General features: G+C 42.4%; 1 protein-coding gene across 1 annotated transcript in view; it reads left to right on the plus strand.

Annotated features, from left to right (window-relative positions):
• The window catches only part of DTWD2 (DTW domain containing 2), a 182712-nt gene that overhangs the window by 103807 nt on the left and 52768 nt on the right, over positions 1–26137 (plus strand). Inside the window, exon 4 of the mRNA XM_033929040.1 lies at positions 3367–3559. Within this exon, the coding sequence (XP_033784931.1) occupies positions 3367–3559 (193 nt within the window). The remainder of the gene's footprint in view (positions 1–3366; positions 3560–26137) is intronic.

Consider the following 26137-nt stretch of genomic DNA (forward strand, 5'->3'; position numbering starts at 1 on the left):
ATTAGTTCTGGAAGAGATCAAACTGGCTATGTCACTCAAAGCCCAAATGATGAAGTTATGACTGTCTTATTTTGGTCATACTGTCAAAGAAGAAAGATCATTGAAGGACATCATGTTTGGGAAGATCAAAGGAAATAGGCGAAGAGAGCAACCTGTAATCAGAGGCTGGACATGTTAAAAATAACTATGGGGATGATGTTGGAGGACCTTACCGGACTAGTACAAAACTGATTTCTTTATAGATCTGTAATTCATCAAGTCACTAGGACTCAAACACGAGTTGATGGCACCTAATTAGGTATGGGAGTAACACTGCTTGTGCAACTGTTCTGAAGCTGGACTAAGTTAAGATGGATCTTATTGCTCTTAATTGCCTTAGTCTGAAGAAGGAATTGATCTGGGCCTTGAAGGTGAGATTGGAATCCAGGATGATCCAGTTTTCTCAATCTTTGGCTTTTCTTCTGTCACCAGCATCAGATTGATATTTGGCAGTGCGCTAGAGTCACCAAACCATATAAATTTTATCTTTAGTTTGTTGAGTTTGAGGAAGTATTTTTGTGTTGATATACCAAGATCTTCAATTGGAGGATATTGTCGAAGGATTCTTTGACTAGTCATAGGAAGAAGATATCATCTGCCTAAGAGAATGTGTGGACATGGGGAAAGGAGATCTGTTGCCTAAGGCTCTCAAGTACAAGTTAAATAAGGAAGGCGAGAGTGGTGAACCCTGTGGTATGCCACAAGTAGCATTCTAAGCTTGAGATTTCCTATATCCTTTTCTTACTTCATATGTTCTGTTTCATAGAAATTCTGTGAAGCATTTTAACACTACTCCATGTAGACATAATTTGCTAAGTTTCAGCAGTAGCAGAGAGTGGTCGACTGCATCGAATGCAGTCGAAATATCAAACTGAAATTATATTGTCTATTGACCCTTGCTTAGGTAAGATTTAGCTTTAGAGGATAGCTCTAACAGTAAGGATTCGGTGCTATGCATCACTCTGAAGCCATGATGTGAACTATGAAGTCCATCAGTCCGATTTAGAAAGTCGGACGAATAAGCAGTGGTAGGTGCCCTACCACCACCTAACTTAATTGTTTTAATTGGCTTGAATTGGCGTGGTAATTGGCCATGCCTTTAAAAACCAATTTAAAGCTTGTTAGAAAAAAAGTAGATACTGGGAGGCATCGGAATGTCATCTACAGCAAGGCGCCTAATGGTGCCTAAGGTCAAAGTGGGCCTGGTTATGGGCAGAGATGACCCTAGGCGCGATTCTCAAAACAACTTAGGTGTCTACAGAGTAGGCCAGTAAAACCCTGGCCTACCTTGCAGATATCTAAGTTTTGTGATAGATGCTGTTAGCCGATTCTTTAAATGGCTCCTAAGAATGATTGGCATGCTGCTGGCACCTCTTTTGTAGGCTGCTGATTTAGGCACCAGCTACAGAATCAGGCCCTATTTGTATACATTACCTTATTGTAACTTACCTTGAGCTCAGATATGGAAAAGGCAAATAAATCTAAAAATCCAGATTCATGTCCAGTCTGTTACCTCATTTTTGAGGCCACATCACTTAAATGTTAGATCTATCTGCTTATTTGATAGATCTAACATTTAACAAAAAATATACAGCCCAAGGCGTCCTATAAATATTTATAGTCTCACCTCAAATTTGATGATTCTCAATTTAAACCCACCTATGCCCTTTTCTTAAGCTGCAGTATGTGCTAGTGTTTGCTTACCACAGGTTAAAATACTTCTCTTGGGACGTACTCTTGTAAATGGGCACTTTTGCACAGGTACAATGCTCAGAAATAAAAATTGTAAATTTTCTGCAAGGGGGCATGTGTGGTTGCTAAAGAGTGGGCATAACAGTGCTAATCAGTGTGTAGGGCATTGCCGCATGCAAATTGATTAGCATGGTGTTCTCGCAGGGCCACTTATCACCTACAGAACAGGAGGCAGAAGAGTCTTCTGGGCTAATTTTTTTAATGGCCGCACACTGATGGCCACTTGAATGAGTAGGGATAGCACCTCTGATATCTATTATCTTAATCATTAAGGTGCTTATATTGAATAACTATAGTAGATTGTAGATTTGTTAGAGTATAATAATTAATTACCTCTAAAGCATATATCAGTGAGAGAGAACAATTGGAATCTTAGAAAGAAATTAGCACATGATTATTAATTTGGAAAATCGGCCATCTCTTGGTCATGGAAAAAGTTTCCGTAGTGTGCAGGAAAGATTCATGTAAAGGCCATGCTAAGACTACTTTTTGCTGCAGTTTAGTAAAAGGACCTCTTAGTTCATTCTTCTCTGTCACACTTTTGCTGCCTTAACTCATATCCCCCTTTTAAAAAATTTATTTACACTACTTGTATGCCGCTTATAGCCAAAGCAGCTTACAATGAAGCAGCCACAATAAAAATCAACAAACAAAGTCCTCACATTCCTACCAACCCTTACAACTACATTAAGAGGAGACCAACATAACCCCAGCAAATAAATGACAATAACAAATCTCACATACAAGACAATGCATCTTCAAATAAATAACCCTCCTCCTTTTTCCAAGCCATAGTAGAGGTTTCTAAACGCTAAATGCTCCAACCCTGCTCCAATGCTTATAGAATTCCTCTAAGCTTTGGAGCATTTAACGTTCTGGGCCATGGTACAAAGCTACACCACAGCTTAGTAAAAGAGGGCCTAAGTTTTTAAAACTTTTTTTAAATTGTTGAAGTGAGGTGCAAAAGTGAACATACCCCGGCAGACAATTCTACAGCCTGTCAGTCTTGACTAAATTGTAAATTCCAAGGAGAAGGAACTGTCAATTATGTTTCTCTCTATAGTATGGTGTGCATCTGGTTTGTGCTAGTAAATTAATAATAATAATAATAATAATAATGTAAATTCAAAACCTAGAGTGGCCAAAAGATCTCTCTCCTAGAACCAGGTAAATTGGCAGCTGCAAGAAATGAGTACAGTGATACATAGGGAAAAGAGAAAAAGACTCAAAGCATTTTCACCAACCAGTAAGTAGCAAATGCAAAATAAAAATAATTGAAAAACAGTAAGCCAGCAAGAAGATTTTATTTTCTCTAAGTTCTAAGGCATTTAACAACTCCAACAAAAGAATATGTAAATATAATAATGTGGTTGAAGTATCCTCTCAGGCATAAAACATAAATATTTAATAAACCCAAAAATTGCAGGAAGATGGAAAAAAGGGCAATTTTACAGGTTTTACATTTTAGCCTTAAAATTTTGTTCCTTATATGTACTATCTTGGGTTGACACCTATAAATATTTTATGATTCTTTCTAGTTTTAGGAAAGTAATTTTGGTTTTCTCTTTTTTATAGGTACCCTGAACTTGCAGCTGTGTGCAGAAATCCTGGTACCCTAATTTTGTATCCTGGAATGCAGGCTGCTAATCTTGAAGAAGTGGCCTGTGTACCTTCTCAGTTTCCATGTACCATCATTATTATTGATGGAACATGGAGCCAAGCTAAAGATATATTCTACAAAAACTCCCTTTTCCGGCTTCCTAAACAGGTAAATATAATTTAGGCATATAAGCAAGCAAGACAGATTAATACAAACGCCTTTTTAATTGCTATTGAGATAAATGTTTAGTTAAATTGTCTGCCATGAAGTAGAAGTGATTTTTTTAATAGTGTGGGCTTGTTTTAGAACCTGGATTTTTAAATATCTTTATTGTCACAAATATTTAGTGTTTTGTCAAGAAAATTGGGATTAATGCGTTCTGGCAGTAGCCCCTGAACAAATTAACTGCATGTCATCCACAGAGAAATATGTCCTTTTTATTTGGAGAAGTGACCCATTAATTATTCATGTAAGAGCTTTTCTAAAGTGGTGATATGCTCCTTTTCTGTGTCCTTATTACATTCCACTGCTAATGTAATTCATGTCAATATTGTTTTCTCCAGGCCAATGCGTTCGGATGTAACTGAGAGTTTTTATAATTGTTTTAATGGAAGCCTTAGAGATTGATGGTTATTTCTGGACATTCTCACAAGACAATTTAAAGTTTCTTTTCCTTTATGTCTCTAGTCTCTGTCTTATGAACTGTTTAGCTAATTTGAAAGGGGTTATTTTCTATAAAGACCGATAGTCTATCTAGTGGAGCAGGTTCTTACTGGTATATGTATGCAACAAGATCCACATATGAATCCAGATTTTAAAAAGTATTCTGTTTGTGAACAAGAATCATATACTTTACCTAGGAGTTAATTATAGGGTTGCCAGCTGGAACAGGCTGATCCAGTCACGGTTGTATCCCATTGCTGGCTTGGAGGAGTTCTGATTTCTCTAAGGAAATATGGGCTGCATTTCAGTGCATACGACGGGATAAAACCAAGAGTGGATTAACTTGTTTGGGTTGACCTATATTTATTTATTAGGATTTATTTACTGCCTTTTTGAAGGAATTCACTCAAGGCGGTGTACAGCAAGAATAAGTCAAACATAAGCAATAGACCATTACAACAGTAAAAATATCCAAATTACAATCAAAATATAGCATAGTATGCTACATTACAATGTCATAGACTAATATAACCACAAAATGAATTGATAAGTCTATGTGAAATCATATTGCTTAGTAATCAACAATGTGTTAAAAAAACTTTTTATCTAGGGGAAAAAGCCTCAAGTGCCCGCGGCTGCCTGATTTTAGAACTTCAAAAATTTGTAATCTGAAAACATCCCTTACAGCTACAAGCATAGACCTATCTATCAATCCTCCTGCTCCAGGAAATGAAGGCTCAACTGCTGACATGACCTGGAATCATTTTGAAAACCCTGACTGGAACCAATTCCTCAAGCTCTACTCTTAAATATGCTAAATCCAACTGCCTACTAGACAACTGCCCACCAACTATCATGAAAACAGCCCCCCTCCCATTTAAAGCTGAACTTTTCAACTGGGTTACATTTTGTTTGTCTACCGGCTACTTCCCATTAGAACTTGGTCACATTCTCACAATTCCTGTTATCAAGAGCTCCAAGAAGCCAGTCACCTCGATTGCTAACTACAGACCCATTGCCAACATACCTCTTTTCCTCAAATTAATGGAAGGCCTAATTAACCCTTAAAATTTTATCTCATCGTTTATTCTATTACTTCAAAGTTGAAATGTAATTCTTGTTTTTAGTTTGGATGTAATCCGCCTTGATCCGCAAGGTAATGGCGGAATAGAAATCACTAATGTAATGTAATGTAATCTAATGACATACTTAGAGAAGTTCGACATTCTACACGACTCTCAGTCAGGATTTCGCACAAATTGCAGTACAGAAACTGTCTTAGCCTCACTGACAGATTACCTCCTCCATCTATTTTCCCTGGGAAAAAGCGCACTGGTACTTCAATTCAACTTGAGCAGTGCCTTTGACCTTGTCAACCATGAAATTCTGCTCAGATACCTCGATTCTATTGGCATCTCTGGACAGGTCCTAACCTGTTTTACAGGCTTCTTAAAAAACTGCACTTACCAGGTCCACCATTGGGACATATTGGGACATTTTGGGACATATATTATCTGATTTAAAACTGAAATCGTACATATATGCAGATGACATTACAATCATCATTCTCATAACCTCACTGATACAAGAGAGAGAACAATTCACCTCATCTATCCTCACTAGGGTAGAACAATGGACTACACAATTCAAACTAAAACTGAACCCAGAAAAAAACAAGCTCTTCCTGGCAAGTCCAAACCACAAACTTGAATTTAAATGGGCTAACTTACCCAATCAACTCTACCATCAAAATCCTTGGAGTCATCCTAGACCGATGCCTGTCTTTTGAAGACCACACTAACGCTCAAGTTAAAAAATGTTTTGGCACCCTCTGGAAACTTAGGACCATCAAACACTATTTCGACTTCCTCTCTTTTCGATTGCTGGTTCAATCTATAATCTTAAGCACCTTAGCCTATTGCAATATCATATACTTGGGTTCCTTTAAGAAAACCATCAAACGACTGAGAATCATTCAGAATACTGCCGTTCGTCTCATCTATGGTCTCAAAAAATCCGATCACGTAAGCCTGTATTACAGAAAACTACACTAGTTACCGATGGAGGCAAGGGTCATCTTCAAGTTTGCCTGCCTCTGCTTCAAAACCATAATTGGTTTATCCCCAATCTACCTCTCGCACCATTTTGAATTTCCAGGCACCACTTGCACACGTAATGCCTCTGTTCGCCTTCCCCTCCCCGAAGGGCTGTATCTACAAAAGATTCCTTGATAGATCACTGTCATTTCAGGCAGGCAAATGGAATAAATGTCTAACCAACCTCATTTCCAATTCACCCTCCTACCAATCTTTCAGGAAATCAATTAAAACCTGTCTCTTTGATAAATTCCTCTGACTCCTCCCTGCCTTGTAACTTCTCTGAAACACTTCCAGATATACCTAACTACTCCCGACTTACCGATGTAATTTTAAATTTTTCTCTGTAATATTGCTGTCTGTGTACAGTTTCTTCCTCTGTAAACTGCTCTGAACTGCTTGTGGTATTGCGGTATATAAAAAATAAATAAATAAATAAATAAATAAAGTTATTATTAAGCCTCCAACCCACTTGATCTAAGCACCCCACCTCCCAAAAGAAAGTAACATTAGAACTGCTGCCTCAGCACCCTGAGGTTATGGGTTCGATCCCAGTGCTGCTCCTTGTGACCCTGAGCAAGTCACTTAACCCTCCGTTGTCTCAGGTTCCAAAGTTAGAGTGTGAGCCCACCAGGACAGATAGGGAAAACACTATGCTAACTGCTGTTACCACATCCTCTGGCAATGAGTTTTGTGTGGAGGTAGGCTAGGAAAAATCTGTCTATGTACTGAAACCCCCCAACTGCATCAAATCCATCGTTTTTCCAGCCTTGTGAGTAGATGCATTGTCTTACAAAATGAGAACTCCTTTCTGCAGCTTCCCTCTCCTTTTTTTCTTTCAATGCCTTCTTTAATCAGCACAGCAAGTTACAGTATTCTGCATTAACTCTTTGTCCCCTTGGAAGATAGTCAGTCATTACCACACATTCCTGATCCCAAAACACTGTGGCCATGACCTTTCCTGCTGACTTTTGGGTCTTGAATTTTCTTGGCCTTGGAGAACCTTAGTGCCGCCATTGCATGAATTGTTGTTTTTTTTCTCAGGATCATAGTGGTGTAACCATGTTTCATCAAGAGTAACTAGTCATTCCAAAAAGTTGGCACCAGCTTGCTGAAAATGCTGCAAAATTAACTTGGAAGTGTCCACTCGATGTTGTTTCTCATCAGCATTCAAGCATTTGGGCACCCACTTGGCTGATAGCTTCAACAGACCCAGCTGCTTGTGGATATATATCCAACACATTCCCTGGATATCTGTAGTGTCTCAGCAATTGTTTTAGTCAATATTCGCTGATCTGACGAAATCAGGACATGGTCAACAATTTCAGGAGTTGACATCGTTTGAGGCCTCCCAGACCTTGCTGCATCTTTGGTCTCAAAATCTCCATGTTGAAAGTGTGTACACTACTTCTTCACTGTGGAGTATGATGGGCATTTGTCATTCAATGTTTGCATCATGCATTCATGGATTTCCTTTGGAGTTTTCTTTTGCAGGAATTGGAACTTCATGACGGCTCAGAGTTCTACATTTGAAAATTCCTCACTTTTCGCACACTTTTCGTTGACATGATCTGAAACAATGTCAAAACATAGCTTTACGATTCTGCAAATTGCCACTTTGCAAAATAACACACTTTTCAGCTATAGTGGCAAAATAAATATCAGAATGTAGGTAGTTGGTTGAACTGAGAACTTTTCAGCACCCCCTTGTAGGAAAGGTTCTAATGATTTACGAATAATGGTTCTAAAGGTAAAGGTTTTTAGATAACTGATTCCGTGTATCAGAAATTGAAGAAAGATCCAAAACTGCTCTCTCTCCACTAGTTTTGTTGCAGGAAATCAAGCAGGGAGTTCAGAGGGTTTTTAGTTTTACACCCCTGCAAGAACCCGACTTGAGAAGGTCTTGTACTGTAGTTCAAAAAATATGACCTGTCTAATCATCTTACCAAGAAATTTAATTTAGGCTGCAAGTGGATGGAGGGTTAGTGATGTAAAGGTTTCTGTACTTATAGTATAGGCAATGTACTGAGGTAGAACCACACATTAAATAAATGTAATATAGCCATATGATGCTACTTAACCAGATCACATTGTAGAATTTCTCTTTTATATATTATAAAATAGTACGAGAGTTCTTCAAAATGTTTTTGCACTTTTCATATTTTTGCAGGAAATGGTTGGGGCAGGAGAAGTGGTAAAAGGGCCTGTTGTAGAATGTCATGTGACTATTAAGTCAGGCAAAACAGGGTGATTATGTGGAAAAGTGATGTAATTTGCTTTTGAAATATTTAATAAACTAGTATTTTAGCCCGTTACATTAACGGGTGCTAGAATATATGTCTGTGTGTCTTTATTTCTGTCTCTATCTCTCTCCCGCTGTTTGTCTCTCTCCCTGGCCCCCTTTGTCTGTCTGTCTTTCTGTGTCTCTCCCTGCCACTGTGTCTTTCTTCTTTTCTTTCTATCTATCTGTCTCTCTCCCTGCCTCCTATGCAGCAGCATTTCTCTCCCACCACTTCCCTGTGCAGCAGCCACAGCAGCATTTCCTCCCCCTCCATTTCCCTCCCCCCACGCGTTTCCCCTACCCCCCCTTTCCCTTCCCGCGGTCTGGCCGACTTCCTTAGTCCTTACCGCCCCCCCTCTTCCTTTCCCGCAGTCCCAACAAACCTTCCGATTCCAGCAGCATCTGCAGCACTCTACACACTGCTGCTTCGGGGCCTTCTACTGCCCAGCAAATCAGGGCAGTAGAAGGCCCCGAAGCAGCGTGTGTAGAGTGCTGCAGACACTGCTTGAATCGGAAGGTTTCAGGACCCGCAGCCCATGCCAGACCCGAAGCGAGCTCTGGGGGTTTTTGTTTTTTTTATGCGGAGGCGAAGCCTGGGAGGAGGAGAAGCCTGGGAGGCAGGAATTAAAGTCCGTTGGGGGAGGGGAGGAGGGAGGAGAGCAGCTCCTCTCCCTTCCAGCTCTGGTCCAGCCCCCGCTGACGTCACCCTGGCCAGTTCACACTCCGAAGCCACAGGAGACGCTGCGCTGTTCGGCCTCTTCTTTCTGCTGCCGCGAGCATGGGTTTTGGCTGACAGGCTCTGCGCCACCGCGCGCATGTTCACTCATACCTGCGGGTCCCTACAGCGCATGGAAAATGGGAGCACGCAGGTGGGAGTGCGCATGCACGCTTAGGGCTTTATTATATTAGATAGTGTTTGAAAGTTCGGAAATATTTTGAAGATCCCTCGTATATCTTTGTTAATCTCTGCATGTTTTATTCATAATTATTTTAATTAATGTGCCAGATTTTATGAAGTCGTTTTCTGAAACGTGCATATAATAGACTATAGTGTCTTCATCTATATGTTATGAGCAAGCAAACATTATGGGCTCCTTTTACTAAGCCACACTAGCGGTTTAACGCGCATAATAGCGTGTACTAAACTGCGGGACGCACTAGCCGCTATCCCCTCCTCTTGAGCAGACGGTAGTTTTTGGACAGCGCCGGGGTTAGCGCGTGATGAAAAGCCACACGCGTTAACCCCGCTAGCGCAGCTTAGTAAAAGGAGCCCTATATTTAGGTAATCAGTAGATTTGATACATTACGTTTAAGCCTCAGGGAATGTTAGTCCCATGTTCAGATAAAATATGGAGGGAAAGAAAAGCCAGTGATCTCTTCTAGTTTGTTTTTTTTCTTCATAATGCACAAACTGTTCATATCAATTTTGTATTTCTGAGAAAAAGCAATTCTGGAGTGTTATTGCAAATAGTGATCCTTGTAACCATTCTCATCTTAGATTACAGGCTCTCAATGTGCCGCTGTATGATGGCAGACTGTGTTTGATTTTGAATTTGTTAGGTCTTGTGTCTCTTCCTGAAAATGTGCTATTTTTTAAACCATCTTAGCATTTTGTACTCTCTTAACTGACAGAGGTGCACATTAAATTCAAATTGAGTGCTGTTTAATTCAAGAACTGTGTGCAGTGTATAAATGTGGGTATATTGAACTGTCAACATGGAGGCAGATTTTTGTGATACTTGTCATGTACTGTTCAAATGAGTGAACAAACTTAATTTTTTATACTTGGCAACTACTACTTCCTTCTTTGGGCTTCTGGCATAATTGGAACCTGCCTAACTTGTGATTTAGTGCAGAGAACCTTAATCTGAGACGACCTACAGTTTTGCCTTCATTTTTATTCTCTCTGCTCTTTGTCCAGCCTAGACAATGTAGCAGTAATTCTCTGAGACAGACAGGCTGTAGTGCATTTTTCAGCCTGGAACTGAACTGGCCAATAGGTGTGATTTTTGGACGATGATTAAAGCTCCTTGGTGGTAGCTACAAACATTGCTTTGGCACATCCCCAGACACTTCTGGACCAGTGCACAAGAGCTGGATTTATGAACAGAACCTCTATCTCCTTTGTGCATTGAGCCATTTGTCTGCCACACCATAATATGCTAAACAACACACAAAGTTTTAAAATACTCTGCTCTGGAGTCCATGTTTCTTGATTCTTTGTTTAGAGGGCAGTTTTCAAATAGCCTGCATAGTTGCAAACTGGGTATCTCCTTGTCATTTGGGGCCATACCATCCTGAATAAGTGGGTGTTATCCCTTTCTACCAGCAGATAGTGGTACAGAAATCGATCTTTTCCAGTGAACTCGCCAGTTTAAGAGGCTGATGCTCAATGGAAAAATGCCAGTATTTTCTATGCCTCTAGCAGGCTGTTCAGGCTGTTGCTTCTGGTCATTTGCCTTGCTCCCTGCTCCTCAGGCCAAGGTTGCACAGTGTAGTAGAACTTAAGGCCCTTCTGCCCCAAATTGCACTTTTTAGTGATCACTGGTTAAAGCATTGGCTCTGTTCTTGAAAAATGCTTTGTACTCCCCAAGAAAATACATATAATTCCAAATATCTGAAACATACTGAAAAAAAAGAGAGAGGTATGCAAGAAAAAAATGATGCTTAGTGCAAAACCATGTTTACTAATAAGGGAAATTATGTAACAGAAAAATAATCCACCAAATAGCTGTCCTTGCCCAGCCAGTCATTCATTAAGTTCATGCATTCCAATACCAGTGCCTGCTGTAAATAAGAAATTTATGACTAGGCTATTTCAGACAGGTTTATCTCCAAATAAGATGCCCAAAAATATACCAAGCATTCCTGTATGTAATTGCACATTCCTTATTGTCTGAGGCATTCCATTCTGAACAAGTGGGTGTTATCCTCCTCCTACCAGCAGATGAAGGTCGAGAACCTGATCTTTTCCAGTGAACTTTCCGATATAACTTGCTGGTGCTAAGTGGAAAACTCCAGTATTTTTTCCACCTCTAGCAGATGGTAAGTTGTTCAGGCTGCATAACCTGGTGCCTGGCCTAGCTCCCTGCCATGCAGGCTAAGGTGGCACAATGAGGGCAAGCCTAACAGCTATTTGAGGTTTTCAATATCAGATTGGGCCTTGTCAAGAGCAGATGCATGCTTCCAGGCATGCTTTTTAGTGTTCACTGGCTTGGTCTTGTGGTACCCCACCTAAGGGATGCGGATCCCCATCCCCTCCTTATCCATATATCCTGTTTGGATGTTTTTCTTCCAAACTTCCCTTCAGCTCCTAGACTTAGACTTGGTTTAGATTTCTTGTTCTGTTAGGGCCAGGTAGTATCTAAGATCTCTATTACGATGTATATCAAGGCGGCTATTGAGACCGTCCACATCTGCAGAAATCATCAGGTGCTTCCAGGCTTGAAAGCCCACTCATCACAGTCATAGGCTACTAACTGAGCAGAGGCCCAAACAGTAGCGCTGTTGGAGATTTGTAGGGCGGCAACATGGTAATCGCTCCATTCCTTTTTGAAGCATTGCAGGTTGGACATACCGGCAGTCATCATTAGGGGGTCTTTGTCTTCCCTTGCCCAGTAGACTTGCTTCAGTACATCCCACTTGTTCAGAATGGTACAGCCTAGACAGGAAGGTGAAATTTATATTTTACCCAATAGTTTCCTTTCCTTTTTGGGGGCTATACCTTTGGCATAGCCATGGGTGGGCCATAACTCATTCACTTTGGGCACAGGCCCGTACAAAATTTGTGCTTCCTTAGTGTAGCTGGTGGGGTCTTTAAACCCCACCAACTGAAGATCACCTCTTCACTGAATGAATCCTGAAAACTTGAGCTTTCTGCAGTAGTGTACTCATGCTGCTGCTTTTGCTGTCACTCCTCCTCACGTGTGCTCAGTTTCTGCACATGCACAACACTGAACATGTATAGCACCACTGCCAGCAGCCTGAGTTCTGAGAGTCTGCTCAGTGAACAGGAGGTCTTCAGCTGCTGGGACATGCAGATTCCCACCACCTAAGATTTTGTGTTTGGTTTTTTTTGGGGGGGAGTGCCAGGGAAGAGGAGTTGGTAGTGAAGAAATTTCAGGTCTACCCAGTTTACTTACTTTTAGGCCCACCTTAAATTGACTGTCTGGCTATACCATTCCGAACTCTTGCCTTGGAAGACAAAGTCGCAGGCCTCACGGAGTGTCTGTGCTTTCCGTGGGGGAAGGGAGAATTTGTAGCTGCTGTCTATATTTTGCACGATATTTGTCTATTTTTCTATAGTTGTTACTGAGGTGACATTGCATTTTTTTTTATGTTCAATAAATTTTTATTAGAATTTTCTTTTTTGTATATCTTTATTGAATTTTCAAACTACAATTGTACAACAAGTAATTCTTATACATATAATATTACAATAAAAGCACAATAAACATTCAGACATTAATGTACAATTATATTTTTCCCCACTCTCCCACCTAATATTCAAATAAAATAAAAACCTTCAAATAATAATAAATGATGAATAACAACAAATGATAAACAAAATAGATTATGATGAATAACAACAAATGATAAACAAAATAGATTACAACAGCAATTCTTAAAACAATATATTTCACAATTTAAAAAACCCCCAAAAACCAATATACTTATATTGTTGGCTCTAAAGCCAACCTGTATTAACACAAGAAACTGACAGCATGGATGTTCATTTCCATTTAGAGAAATAATAATAATATTTATTTTAAATGTGATATGTCGCTATATTTTATGAGAGGATACCAAATTAAAAAAAAAATATGCAAGCAACCCTTTTTTTTCCCGCAAACATTCTTTCATATTTGGCAGTTAGACTTACTAGATTCCTCCATTCCATGTATTCAATATTTGAATATTTGGAAAGTCCTTCCAGTGAGTAAAAATTATTTTAATCGCTAAGTTAAGTAGAATTCATAATAATTTGGACTGTTCATCTGTAATTGACGTTTTTATGGAAAGACTACCCTCCATGATGATATTTATGGTCAATGGCTCATGAATATTAATCCAAGAGCAAATTGAAACCCAAACTCTTTGCTAATATATTTGTAATAAATCACATTTATGAAGTAAGTGAACCATTGTACCCGTCTCCTTATTGCAAGACCAGCATTTATCTGACTCATTTGATCTTATTTTGATCAGTTTGTAAGGAGTCCATACTGCTTTATGTAGAGTGAAATATATAGATTGAATAATGGTGGAAGATTTCAGAGTTTTATGTACAGGTAGCCAAACTTGCTCCCATTGTTTATCAGATATTTTAAAGTCATCTGCCTTGACTTCTTTGAAACCCCTCCCCCGAATATAAATGATAATTAACATTTTCTCTGCGTACAGTGTGCTTTGTGTTTTTTATTTTTGTGGTTACCATTGTATTGTATTGTTAATAACATTATATTGTATACATATGAAAAATGGATGGAAGAAATTGTATTACAATTAGTATTATTATTATGGGGTGGGGTCAGGGGCGGAGCTTGGATAGGTCTGGGTAGAACTTGGATGGGGTGCTCGGTTGATATTTGTTAGACTTAGGGGGTACTTGACTTGAAGAAGAACATAAGAATTGCCGCTGCTGGGTCAGACCAGTGGTCCATCATGCCCAGCAGTCCGCTCACGCGGCGGCCCTCTGGTCAAGGATCAGCACCCTAACTGAGACTAGCCCTACCAGTGTACGTCCTTGTTCAGCAGGAACTTGTCTAACTTTGTCTTGAATCCCGGAGGGTGTTTTCCCCTATGACAGATTCCGGAAGAGAGTTCCAGTTTTCTACCACTTTCTGGGTGAAGAAGAACTTCCTTACGTTTGTACAGAATCTATCTCCTTTCAACTTTAGAGAGTGCCCTCTCGTTCTCCCTACCTTGGAGAGGGTGAACAACCTGTCCTTATCTACTTAGTCTATCCCCTTCAATACCTTGAATGTTTCGATCATGTCCCCTTTCAATCTCCTCTGTTTGAGGGAGAAGAGGCCCAGTTTCTCTAATCTTTCGCTGTACGGCAGCTCCTCCAACCCCTTAACCATTTTAGTCATTCTTCTCTGGACCCTTTCGAGTAGTACCATGTCCTTCTTCATGTACGGTGACCAGTGCTGTACGCAGTACTCCAGGTGAGGTTGCACCATGGCCCGGTACAGCAGCATGATAATAATAATAATAACAGTTTATATACCGCAATACCGTTAAGTTCTATGCGGTTTACAAAAGATTAGTGGGGTACAAGTTGAGTTGACGTACAAGTTGAATTAACTTAAGGGATGTGGGGAACAATTGGGAGAAAGGGCAAGAGAGGGGAAAGAGGGAAGTGGGTCTTTCGGGAATAGGTGGGTTTTGAGGCGTTTCCTGAATATCTCATAAGTGGTGGGCAATAGGAGTTGTTCTAGGTCTTTACCCCATAGAGCAGCCTGATGTGAGAGAAGATGCTCATGGTGTTTTTTTAGTTTGCATCCTCTAACCGGGGGAGAAACGAAGTGCGAGTGGGAGCTTCTCTTGTGTTTGTTGGCTGAGAAGGAGAATAGGTCAGTGATGTATTTAGGAGTTAGACCGTAGAAAACTTTAAAACAGAGGCAGGCGAACTTAAACTTTACACAAGCTTCCATTGGCAACCAGTGTAGCTGTTTGAAGTATGACGTCACGTGATCGAACATCTTTAGACCGAAGATTAGTCTGACCGCAGTGTTTTGCACTAGTTGCAATCGTCGCATATTCTTTTGAGGGATTGATAAGTAGACGATGTTAACCTTCTCCGATTTGTTCGTGATCCCCTTCTTTCTCATTCCTAGCATTCTGTTCGCCCTTTTCGCCGCTGCTATATATTAATTTTCAAAAAGAAACTACCAATGCTAATAGCAGTTTCACTGAAATTTGGCATGTAGAAAAAAAGTGTATGCTACAATCATATCTGTATGGTGCATCCCCATCTGTTCAGATGGTGAGAGAGCACAAAATAGCATGCATATCAGTGAAATTGATGTATGGGCTCTGCTTATTTATTTAAAAATGTATGTACCGCATACAACTATGCGGTTTCCAAGTCAAATACATAAAATCTTGTTTCCCTACAATTTCCACATATAACGTAGACATGTCTGAACAACATCATAGACATCCCCCCAATATAAAATATAAAAAAAATCAAGGCAAAACCACATTCATATCAAATCAAATGATCGATTCTAAGGTAGATAGCCACCCCAATTCACATTAGCTTGCAAAGCAAGTCTAATACCATCAATTCAGTAATACAAACATGCGTATCCTCCTACAAATCTGAATATGCCCACCAGAAAGCTTCTCTAATTCTATGGCTCCTCATTAGCTGTGGAACTCTCATTTCTTTAGCATATGATAAATAAATCATTCCTTGGTTAGTACATTGCACATAAGTTCATATTTAGATTTGCTACATCTTACTGGTCAAACTTGGACCAGCTATATGGTATGGGTAAAGAGTATGGATCATATATTTGATTTATCTTTCCTGCTCAGCATTTCTTTGAAACTCTTCCTCATTTCATCTTACTGACACTTAACTTTCTTCATTGTAGAATGGGTATAACAGGGGCCTAAGCTAATGCAAGAGGAATTAAATTGAGGAGCCAAAAATTTTATGGCCATTATTATATTCTATATTTCAATAAATATGTGTGTTATATAGTATGGGGGGCATAATCAAAACTTTGAAATGTCCAAAAACCTGCCTAAGTCCGCACTTGAACGTCCTGATAGCAGGAACGTCCAAGTACTGATAATCAAAACAAACTTTCTGGACATTCAGCAGCACTTCTAAGCTGCTGTGCGTCCAGAGCTCAGAGGGGCATGTTGGGAGGTGTGTTATGGGCGAGCTTCTACCTGGACGTCCTGAAACAATATAATGAAAGCTTTTCCAGGACATCCTAGGTGGAACTTGCATGCTGGGACTTAGACCAAAGTAAAACAGGTCTAAGTACCTCAGAGGTGTACAAATTGACAGGATGACCACTGGAGGGTTTAAGGCATGACCCCCCCCTTACTCATCAGTGGTTATGACCTCCTCTCACCACCCAGAGATGGGAGGAAAAACAACAAATTGAGGGCTTATCATCTGCTGATTGTGGCAGAGAAATCCCCATCAGCTGAGCTGGTTTTGGGGATTCCTGCCACAATCAGCTGAAGAGATTCCACCTGCCAGGATCAGCTCAAGCCCTATAACACTCCCCCGACCCCCCCATATCCTCCCACATCCCCCCAAATTCCTGCCCCCCCATCCACCCTTCCACATCACCGGACACCACCCGACTTCATGTTCCCCCATCCCCTACATCAGCAGACATCACCGACTTCAGGCAACCCCCCCCAAAATCAGCAGACACCATCCAAATTCATGCAAGCCCCCCCCCATCAGCCATCAGCGGACACTACCCAACTTCAGCAGTCGCCACCCTACTTCATGAGCCACACACACGCACACACACACACCAGGGAACATCACCCGACTTCAGGCAACAGTGCCCCCCATATAATCCAACACCCTCGTACTTTGCACTGCTAAATCGGCAAGAAGGAAGTCTACACCCTCCTTGCCTATAGGGCCGTATGCTGCGAATAACTGGCCTTCCCCCTCCCAATGCATCTTGGGATGCAGTTGGGGCGCCTAAGGCCCTGATTGGCTCAAAATGTGTGTGGGGTAGGGGTAGGGGTTGTTGCCTGAAGCTGGGTAGTATCTGCTGATGGAGGGTGTTGCCTGAAGTTGGGGGTGTCCAGTGATGTGTGTGTGTGTGGGGGGGGTTCTGAAGTTGGGTAGTATCTAGTGATGTGGGGGATATTTTTGGATGTCGGGGGTATCCGGTGATGAGGGAAGAAATGTTGGGGGATTTGGGAGTGGTGTTGGGGGGAGGGGGGGTCGGAGAGGGGTGTAGGGCTCAGGTGATCTTGGCAGGGGGAATCCACTTCAGCTGAGCCAACAGGAATACCCCAAACCAGCTCAGCTGATGGGGTTTCTGTGCTCCAATCAGACAAGATAGTTGGGTACATCTACAAAACTTGCTTTTGTGCATTTTTCACTTGGAAGTTTTTATTTTTGAAAATGGCCAAAAAAGGTAGACGTCCTAAGGACCAAAACCTAGACCTAGATCATTTTCAAAAATAAAAAATAGATGTCCGGCAGCTTTGAAAATGGACATTTTTTCTCCTGGGTTTGTGGACGTCCTGCCCAAAATGTCAAACCTTAAACTTATACATCCTATCAAAAATGCCCCTCTATGTGTGCATAAGTATATATAAACAAATGACTGAAATGCTATAAATTTCAGTATCCAGATTTATATATTAATCAATTCCATAGATAATTTTTGGAGGTGGATCATATTTTGCTGAATGAACAATAGTTAAAAATAATCTCCATGCTGCATTCAGCTGAGAGGTTATTGGACTGTTGTGCCTACATAATTTCCTAATCCACACACTGATATTCTTTGAAAATTAAAAATTAGCATTTTCCATATATGCATCATTTAGTTTTCCTGAAAACTGTTTATTATTTGTATTTACAGTAGGTAAATTATTTCTGCACTCCTTTTCCAATCATCTGTGTTGGCAAGACATGGCTTAAGATGATGTTGACAGTAAGAATTGTTATCACGTTGATTATGTACTTAATAATCCATGTGCTGGCAGCTCTTTAGAGATGCACCTCATCAAATGATGTTTTGCTCAGCAACATCTAAAGCAGAGACCACAGGTGGCAGAATCTGCACTGCAGTCTTTCTTGCAACAGCTGTCACAGTTGGCAATAGTGATAGGCGAGAAGCATTGCATCAGGTTGGCCCAGTGGATACAATTAGTTCAGAGAGAAGGACAAACTAGCTTGCACAGCGGGTGCAGTTGGCAGAGTCAGGTAACTGGTACACTGAAGTAATCAGAGAGCAGTATGGGTGAAACGGCCTCTGTTTATGGAGCGATAAACATGGCATAGTGGGAACAGATGGCTTACAAACACTTGACCTTCTAATTCTTTATCTTATTGTGAAATATAGTAAACTTGAGATTTTTGTTATTGGCCCTTGAAACAACCCTGTGTATCAGTTGCTGCTATATTAGGCTGTCTTTATCTTTACACATCTGTTGTATTATAGTACAGTAGTACTGTTGAATGTTTATTTGCAGTGGTTTGATTTTGTTTGATGATAAAACTAATTTTCTAATCTTTTCATTATAGTTTGTTAGTGGAAAAATTTAAGTTATAATAGGGTGCTTATTTTATAAAGGCTACTCAAAAGTACCTTGTATGATAGATTCAATTCAGATGGAAAACAAAAGCTACTCATAAAACATAAATATTTCTCTCATTAACTTGACTTATATGATTTACTTCAGACCATCAATGCTTCTGAAAGCTTAAGTGAGTTAATACCTCTGATGGTTCAAAGTAAATCATATGTCAGGTTGACAGTCTCATTTTGACTCTACCGCACTGCCAATGCCAATGCCTCCTCACAACCCAGACAGAATACTTAAACCTACAATTGGAAACCAAATTCACTTCAAAACTGTTTCCCATTATGACCTTGCTAAGATATTAGACTCTATTTGCCCTTCCGGCTCCATCCTACACCCCTTTCAACTCCACCTCTTAATGGCTGTGAAAGACGCCTTTGTAAACTCCATCCTTCCTCTCATCAACACCTCTCTACAATCAGTTTCAGTGCCCACAAACTAGAAATCAGCAATCATCAGACCAATCCTAAAAAAACACACGCTCGACACATTAGACCAGTCTCCAACCTACCCTTTATTGCCAAGATCCATGAAAAAAACAGTACTCAACCAATTACACTCCTTCGTTGACAAACAAAGAGCCCTATCCACCTTCCAATTAGGATTCAGGAAATTCCATAGTACTGAAACTGTCCTTCTCAACATCATCGACAGCTACTGGAAACTCATAGATAAAGGTAATGATATCCTTCTGGTGCTACTGGATTTCAACGCAGCTTTTGACACCATAGACCAGGGGTGCCCACACTTTTTGGGCTTGCGAGCTACTTTTAAAATGACCAAGTCAAAATGATCTACCAACAATAAAATTAAAAAAAAAAACCACAAAGCACACTTAAAGGCAGAGAAAATGTTAATTATCATTCATATTCTGGGGATTTTTCAAAGAGGTCAAGGCAGATGACTCTATGCAATGTCACCTCAGTAACAACTATACAAAAATATACAAATATACCCCCTTCCTTTTTACTAAACCATGATAGCAGTTTTTAGCACAGGGAGCTGCGCTGAATGCCCCGCGCTGCTCTCAACGCTCATAGGCTCCCTGCGCTAAAAACCGCTATTGCAGTTTAGTAAAAGGGAGCCATAGTACAAAATATAGACAGCAGAAATAAATTCTCAAAATGGACACATTTTGATCACTAAATTGAAAATAAAATCATTTTTCCTACCTTTGTTTTCTGGTGATTTCATGAGTCTCTGGTTGCACTTTCTTCTTCTGACTGTGCATCCAATATTTCTTCCCTTCTTTCAGCCTCCTGTATGCTTCCTCTCCTCCAGACCTCATTCTCTCCCCCAACTTTTTCTTTCTTTCCCCCTGCCCCCTTCTTTCTTTCTGTCTCCCTGTTCCCCTTTCTTTCTGTTTCCCTTCTTTCTTTGTATCCCAGCCCCCCTTCTTTCTGTCTCCCTGCCTGCCCCCTTTCTTTCTTTCTCCCTGCCCTCCCCAAGCCACTAGGTTTGCCGCCGCCGCCATCGGGGAACAAGCCACCGCTGCCCCAAGCTCTCCCTGCAGAAGCATTGCGCTGACCAGTATTCCGCTCCCCGATGTCAATTCTGACGTCGGAGAGGAAGTTCCGGGCCAGCCAGGCAGTGATTGGCTGGCCTAGAACTTCCTCTCAGATGTCAGAATTGACGTCAGGGAGAGGAATGCTGGTTAGTCCCACGCTTCTGCAAGGAGAGCTTGGGGCGGTGGTTGGGGACGTTGGGGAGAGGAAGGCTGATCGGCCCAGTAGTTTGGGACAGCAACACGAGTCTATCACGGAGCTCGGGATGGGCTCCTCGATTGACTCGCGTTGCCTTCCCGATCTACCAGTCGATCGCGATTGACATATTGAGCACCCCTGCCATAGACCATCCACTACTTATATATTTATTTATTCATTCATTCAATTTTCTATACCATTCTCCCAAGGGAGCTCAGAACGGTTTACATGAATTTATTCAGGTACTCAAACATTTTTCCCTGTCTGCCCCTCTGGGCTCACAATCTATCTAATGTACCTAGGGTAAAGAGGGGATTAAGTGACTTGCCCAGGATTACAAGAAGCAGCATGGGTTTGAACTCACAACCTCAGAGTGCTGAGGCTGTTGCTTTAACCACTGCACCACGACTCTGAAATTGGCATCCAAGACTCTTTACTATGTTGGTTCACTTCCTTCCTGCGTAATAGATCCCAAAGCGTTCTACTCAACACGACCCTATCAAAACCAATCAAATATGGTGTTCCGCAAGGGGTTCTATTATCCCCTTTATTGCTTAATCTCTATATTAGACCCATCCTAGACATAGCCCACAAGCATCAAATCCAGATTCACTTCTTCGCTGATGTCATCCAATTGTATCTATCTAATGCTGGGTGAAATCTGTGACTCCCAGATCATAAAACTCATGAACTGCCTCTCGGAAATCAAAAACTGGATATCCATCAACAAATTGCAACTAAATGCTTCCAAAACAGAACTCCTTTGGATCCGCACCCTTACCGTCCCTCTCTACTCTGGGAATCTACTGCCATACTGCAAAAGACCAAGCACGCAGCTTAGGGATACTCCTTGACTCCAACCTAACTCTTTCCAACAACATTGCTACCTCATTCTACTACCTGCGACAACTCCAAAAAATAAGGGATTACTTCTTGGAATCTGAATTCATCCAACTTCTGTATGCATTTGTCCTCTCCCACATGAACTACTGCAATACACTATTCAAAGGTCTCACAGCAAAGAATATACAGCGTCTCCAACGTGTACAAAATTCAACAATCAGACTTCTAAAGAACCTTCCCACCCACAACCGTCTCCTAGGCTCTCTATCATCAGCTCACTGGCAACCCAACGCTAAACACTGCATCTTTAAGAGCTTGATGCTAGCATACAGATCCCTGCACAACATGGCACCAGGCTACATGTCAACCAAACTTCCTCCATACGTACTGAACAGACCACTCCACTCCCAGGATGAAGCATGCCTCTAAACACCCTCTAGTCATGCCCTTCAACTACAGAATGCTAGACGACGATCCTACTCCTATTTCTTACCAAACTACCGAAATCAACTATCCCCACAGATCAGATCCCTTGAAGGGCAACTGAACTTTAGGAAAGCAATAACAACTTATCTCTTCACCTAATCCCCTACCTACTACCGTATGTTAAAAAATAAAAGTATATTGGAATCGGACCCTCTCTATATGTCATACTGGACTAAGTACATCGTACCGTAAGCCTGACAAATTGTAACTCGTTTTGACTGTTTATTATGTACGAGTTCTGAGCTTGTTAGAGAGAACAGGATGGAAAATGAATGAAATAAATATTTATGCTTTATGAGTATTTTATAAAGGTAATTTAGGCACTTGTGTGCTTTTATAAAATAGATTCCAAGAGCCAGTCCTAGGTGCACACAGAAATCCCACGTACAAATTTGTACCCGCTACTAAAAGGTGTAAATACGTGTTGTACTCTGAATGTGCCCATACACTTAAAAAAAATATACACATGTACATTGCAACTTTGCTTCTATTCCTCCCAGTCTATGCCCTCTGGAATGCCTACATGCAGGTGCTTAGTTTTGATTCACCCAATATTCAGCGGTATTTAGGCAGCTGGTTAAATAGCACTAAGCCGGCTATCTCCTGCTGAATATCCCAGTCACTGGCTATGTCGGACCAAATAAACCCACCTAAATAACAATTTGTGGCCTCTACGACTTGGCTGGCCAGCCGATGAATATCAGCCTGGCTGGCTGTGTCTATGGCGTCTGCATTTAAACTGGAAATTCAGTGCCGGTGGCTCGATGTGGCCTTGGCATTGAATTTGTGAATTTGCCATCGACCATAGAAGGTAGTCAAGCTGCCTCTCACAGTATTGCCTAATTTTCTGTTAAGATGTTATTTTACTGTTAACCCCGGTGATTAGTAACTACTGTATACAGTCTATTAGAATATAAACTGAGATTTTTGGGCCCAAAAATGTGGATCTTGGTTTATGTTTGAGTCCTTTGGTCTGTGCCCCCTTCTCTGCCCCACCTGAACCTGTTGCAGGCCTCCTATAGGCCTGCCTGAAGCTCTGGTGGTCCATCGGTGAGCCGGTACAGGGTGTGCTAAGGCCACTTTTTGCCACAACTTGGTAAAAGGATCGCTAAATTATTTACGGATCCTTTTGCTAAGGTTCACTAAGCCCTAATGTTTTACAGGTAGTGCATTCACATTACTACTGTCTGTAACTGGTTAACGTGGACTTAACATGGGAGCATTTCACAAAGGTGGTAAGTGCTTCTGCATTAATATTTTTATCCCAGGACAAGCAGGCAGCATATTCTTAACGTATGGGTGACGTCACCGACGGAGCCCCGGTACGGACACTTTTAACTAGAAAGTTCTAGTTGGCCGCACCGCGCATGCGCGGGTGCCTTCCCGCTCGACGGAGGAGAGCGTGGTCCCCAGTTTCTTCATTTCCGCGGAGCGAAGAAGACGCATGTGCTTTCAACGGCTGTTGAAATCTCTGTTTTTGCCTTCCCGCTCGCACTATTTTCTTCCTTTTTTTTGTTCTTTTTCCTTCGGATTTCGTTTTTCGTTCTAACTTACAAAAAAACCCTTTGTTTTTTCTTTATTTTTCGGGCCGGCCCCGGCGGGGCCTGATGCCACCATACAGGCCTCCGGTTTTGATTTTGCGGAGGCCGTGTTCCCCTTCATGCCCCCTCAGCCGGGCTTTAAGAAGTGCCAGCGGTGTGCACGCCCGATATCTCTCACTGACCCGCACAATTGGTGCCTACAGTGCCTGGGTCCAGAGCATCGGGCTGACACCTGCACCCGCTGTGCTACTCTTAAAAAACGTACTTTGAAAAATAGACAGATCCAACAGAATATCCTTTTCGGTACCGGATCTGCCATGGAATCGGCCGCGCTGTTAACTGTGCCGCAAAAGTCGGCACCGACTACTTCGACACCGCCTGATCCTTCCTCGGGGTCGCTGGCACCAGGTAAGCCGGCTAAGAAGCCTTCCACTTCCCTTGAGCGGCCTCCTGCCACACCGGCGACGCCGGCATCACGCCGACCCCGCAAACGCTCCGCCCCGATTTCGGTGAGTGCCTCGTCATCGGCATCCTCATCGCCGGGGCATGGAGCGGCACCTATGGTACCGACAAAGAAAAAAGCGGTACCGGTGCCCCCTCTGGACGACCGCATTGCGGCCATACTCCAAAGCCAATTGCAAGAGCAACTGCAACAGCAACTCCAGCACTTGTTGCCCGCAATTTTGGCCCCACTCCTTCCGGTACCAGACCGGCCCGAGCCTCGCACCATACCGCTGGTGTCGACACCATCGGTACCTCCATGCCGGTACTCGCGGCTGAACCACTTAATCCTCCAGTACAAACACGCTCTGATGCCGACCCTCCCCGACATCGAGACCGACACCAGTCCCCCCGAGACCAGGACCGACATCGATCTTCCTCCTCCGGTACCGTCTCGATGCGCTCTGGCAAATCTCTCTCTAAGACTCGCCACACTGAGCCGTCCGCACCACCGTCCCGTCCTGCGCACACCGACGTCAGGGACCCGGACTTATGGGAAGAATCCCCACCCGGTACCGATGATGAGGCTTCCTCAACGGACGAGGAACCATCGATGGTCGATACCAGTTCTAAACCTGAACAGTCCTCATTCACAAAATTTCTCAGGGAAATGTCGGTGGCTCTGTCGATCCCTTTGGAATCCGACTCTAAGAAGTCCCAGGCTTTCCTTGAAGCCCTGGACTTCGAACAACCTCCCAAAGAATTTTTAAAGTTACCCGTCCATGATATCTTACGGGAAACTTTTTACAAGAACTGGGAAAATCCTCTCACGGTACCGGGTGCCCCTCGAAAACTGGATAGTTTATAAAGGGTCATTCCTATCCCGGGGTTCGACAAACCTCAACTACCCCATGAATCCCTTCTAGTGGAGTCCACCTTGAAGAAAACCCAGGGCTCCAGTGTTTATGCCTCCACCCCTCCTGGCAGAGAGGGCAGAACAATGGATAAATTTGGCAAGCGCCTTTATCAGAATTCCATGCTTGCCAACAGGGCTAATAATTACACCTTCCACTTCTCCTTCTATATGAAGCATTTGGTGCAACAACTCTCCTCCTTACAAAAGTACATCCCTGAGCGTAAGATCCCGGTTTTCCAACAACAAATCTCCAGTTTGCTCCAACTCCGAAAATTTATGGTGCGATCCATTTATGACTCTTTTGAGCTGACCTCTCGAGCATCTGCCATGGCTGTTGCCATGAGGCGCTTGGCCTGGCTGAGAGTTTCTGACCTTGACATTAATCACCAAGACCGCCTGGCTAACGCACCTTGTCTTGGTGATGAACTATTCGGGGAGTCCCTGGACTCAACTACCCAGAAACTATCAGCACACGAGACCAGGTGGGATACCCTAATCAAACCTAAAAAGAAGACTACACCTGCTCGCCCCTACAAACAGCAGTCTTCCTACCAACGCAGGTTCTCGGCCAGACCTCTCAACTAGCCTCAGCAACAACAGCCTCGCCGGCCTCGTCAGCAGCACCAAACTCAGGCACGTTTACAGTCTCACCAACCTGCCAAGCCTCTCCCACAGTTGAAACCATCTCAGCCCTTTTGACTCTTTTCTCCAGGGCATAGCCAGTCTCCCGCCATCATTGCCTCTTCCTCAGCAGATAGGAGGCCGCCTTCAACTCTTCCTCAACCGTTGGGAGGTCATTACATCAGACCTGTGGGTCCTCAACATCATTCGCCACGGCTACTCTCTCAACTTCCAGACTCTTCCACCAGACAATCCTCCCATAGAGTCTGTTTCTCACTCCTCTCAATCCCCCCTCCTCCTGAGGGAGGTCCACTCCCTTCTTCTTCTCAATGCCATCGAAGAGGTACCCCCAGACCAAAGGGGTCAGGGATTCTACTCCCGCTACTTCCTGGTTCCCAAGAAGACAGGAGACCTCCGTCCCATCCTCGATCTTCGGAACCTCAACAAGTGTCTGGTCAAGGAAAAATTCAGGATGCTCCCCCTTGCCACGCTTTACCCTCTTCTCTCTCATCACGACTGGCTATGTTCCCTAGACCTCAAAGAGGCCTACACTCACATTCCAATCCATCTGACTTCACGTCGCTACCTCCGATTTCAGGTACAGCACCACCACTATCAGTATAAAGTGCTACCCTTTGGCCTCGCATCATCGCCCAGGGTGTTCACCAAGTGCCTTATTGTGGTGGCGGCCTTCCTCAGGTCTCACAACCTCCAGGTGTTCCCATACTTGGATGATTGGTTGGTGAAAGCTCCTACGTCTCCGCTTGTGCTACAAGCCACTCAACACACCATCTCTTTCCTCCATCTCCTGGGGTTCGAGATCAACTACCCCAAGTCACAT

This window comes from Geotrypetes seraphini, chromosome 1 (assembly GCF_902459505.1).
Source record: "Geotrypetes seraphini chromosome 1, aGeoSer1.1, whole genome shotgun sequence".
In the NCBI taxonomy this organism is placed as follows: domain Eukaryota; kingdom Metazoa; phylum Chordata; class Amphibia; order Gymnophiona; family Dermophiidae; genus Geotrypetes; species Geotrypetes seraphini.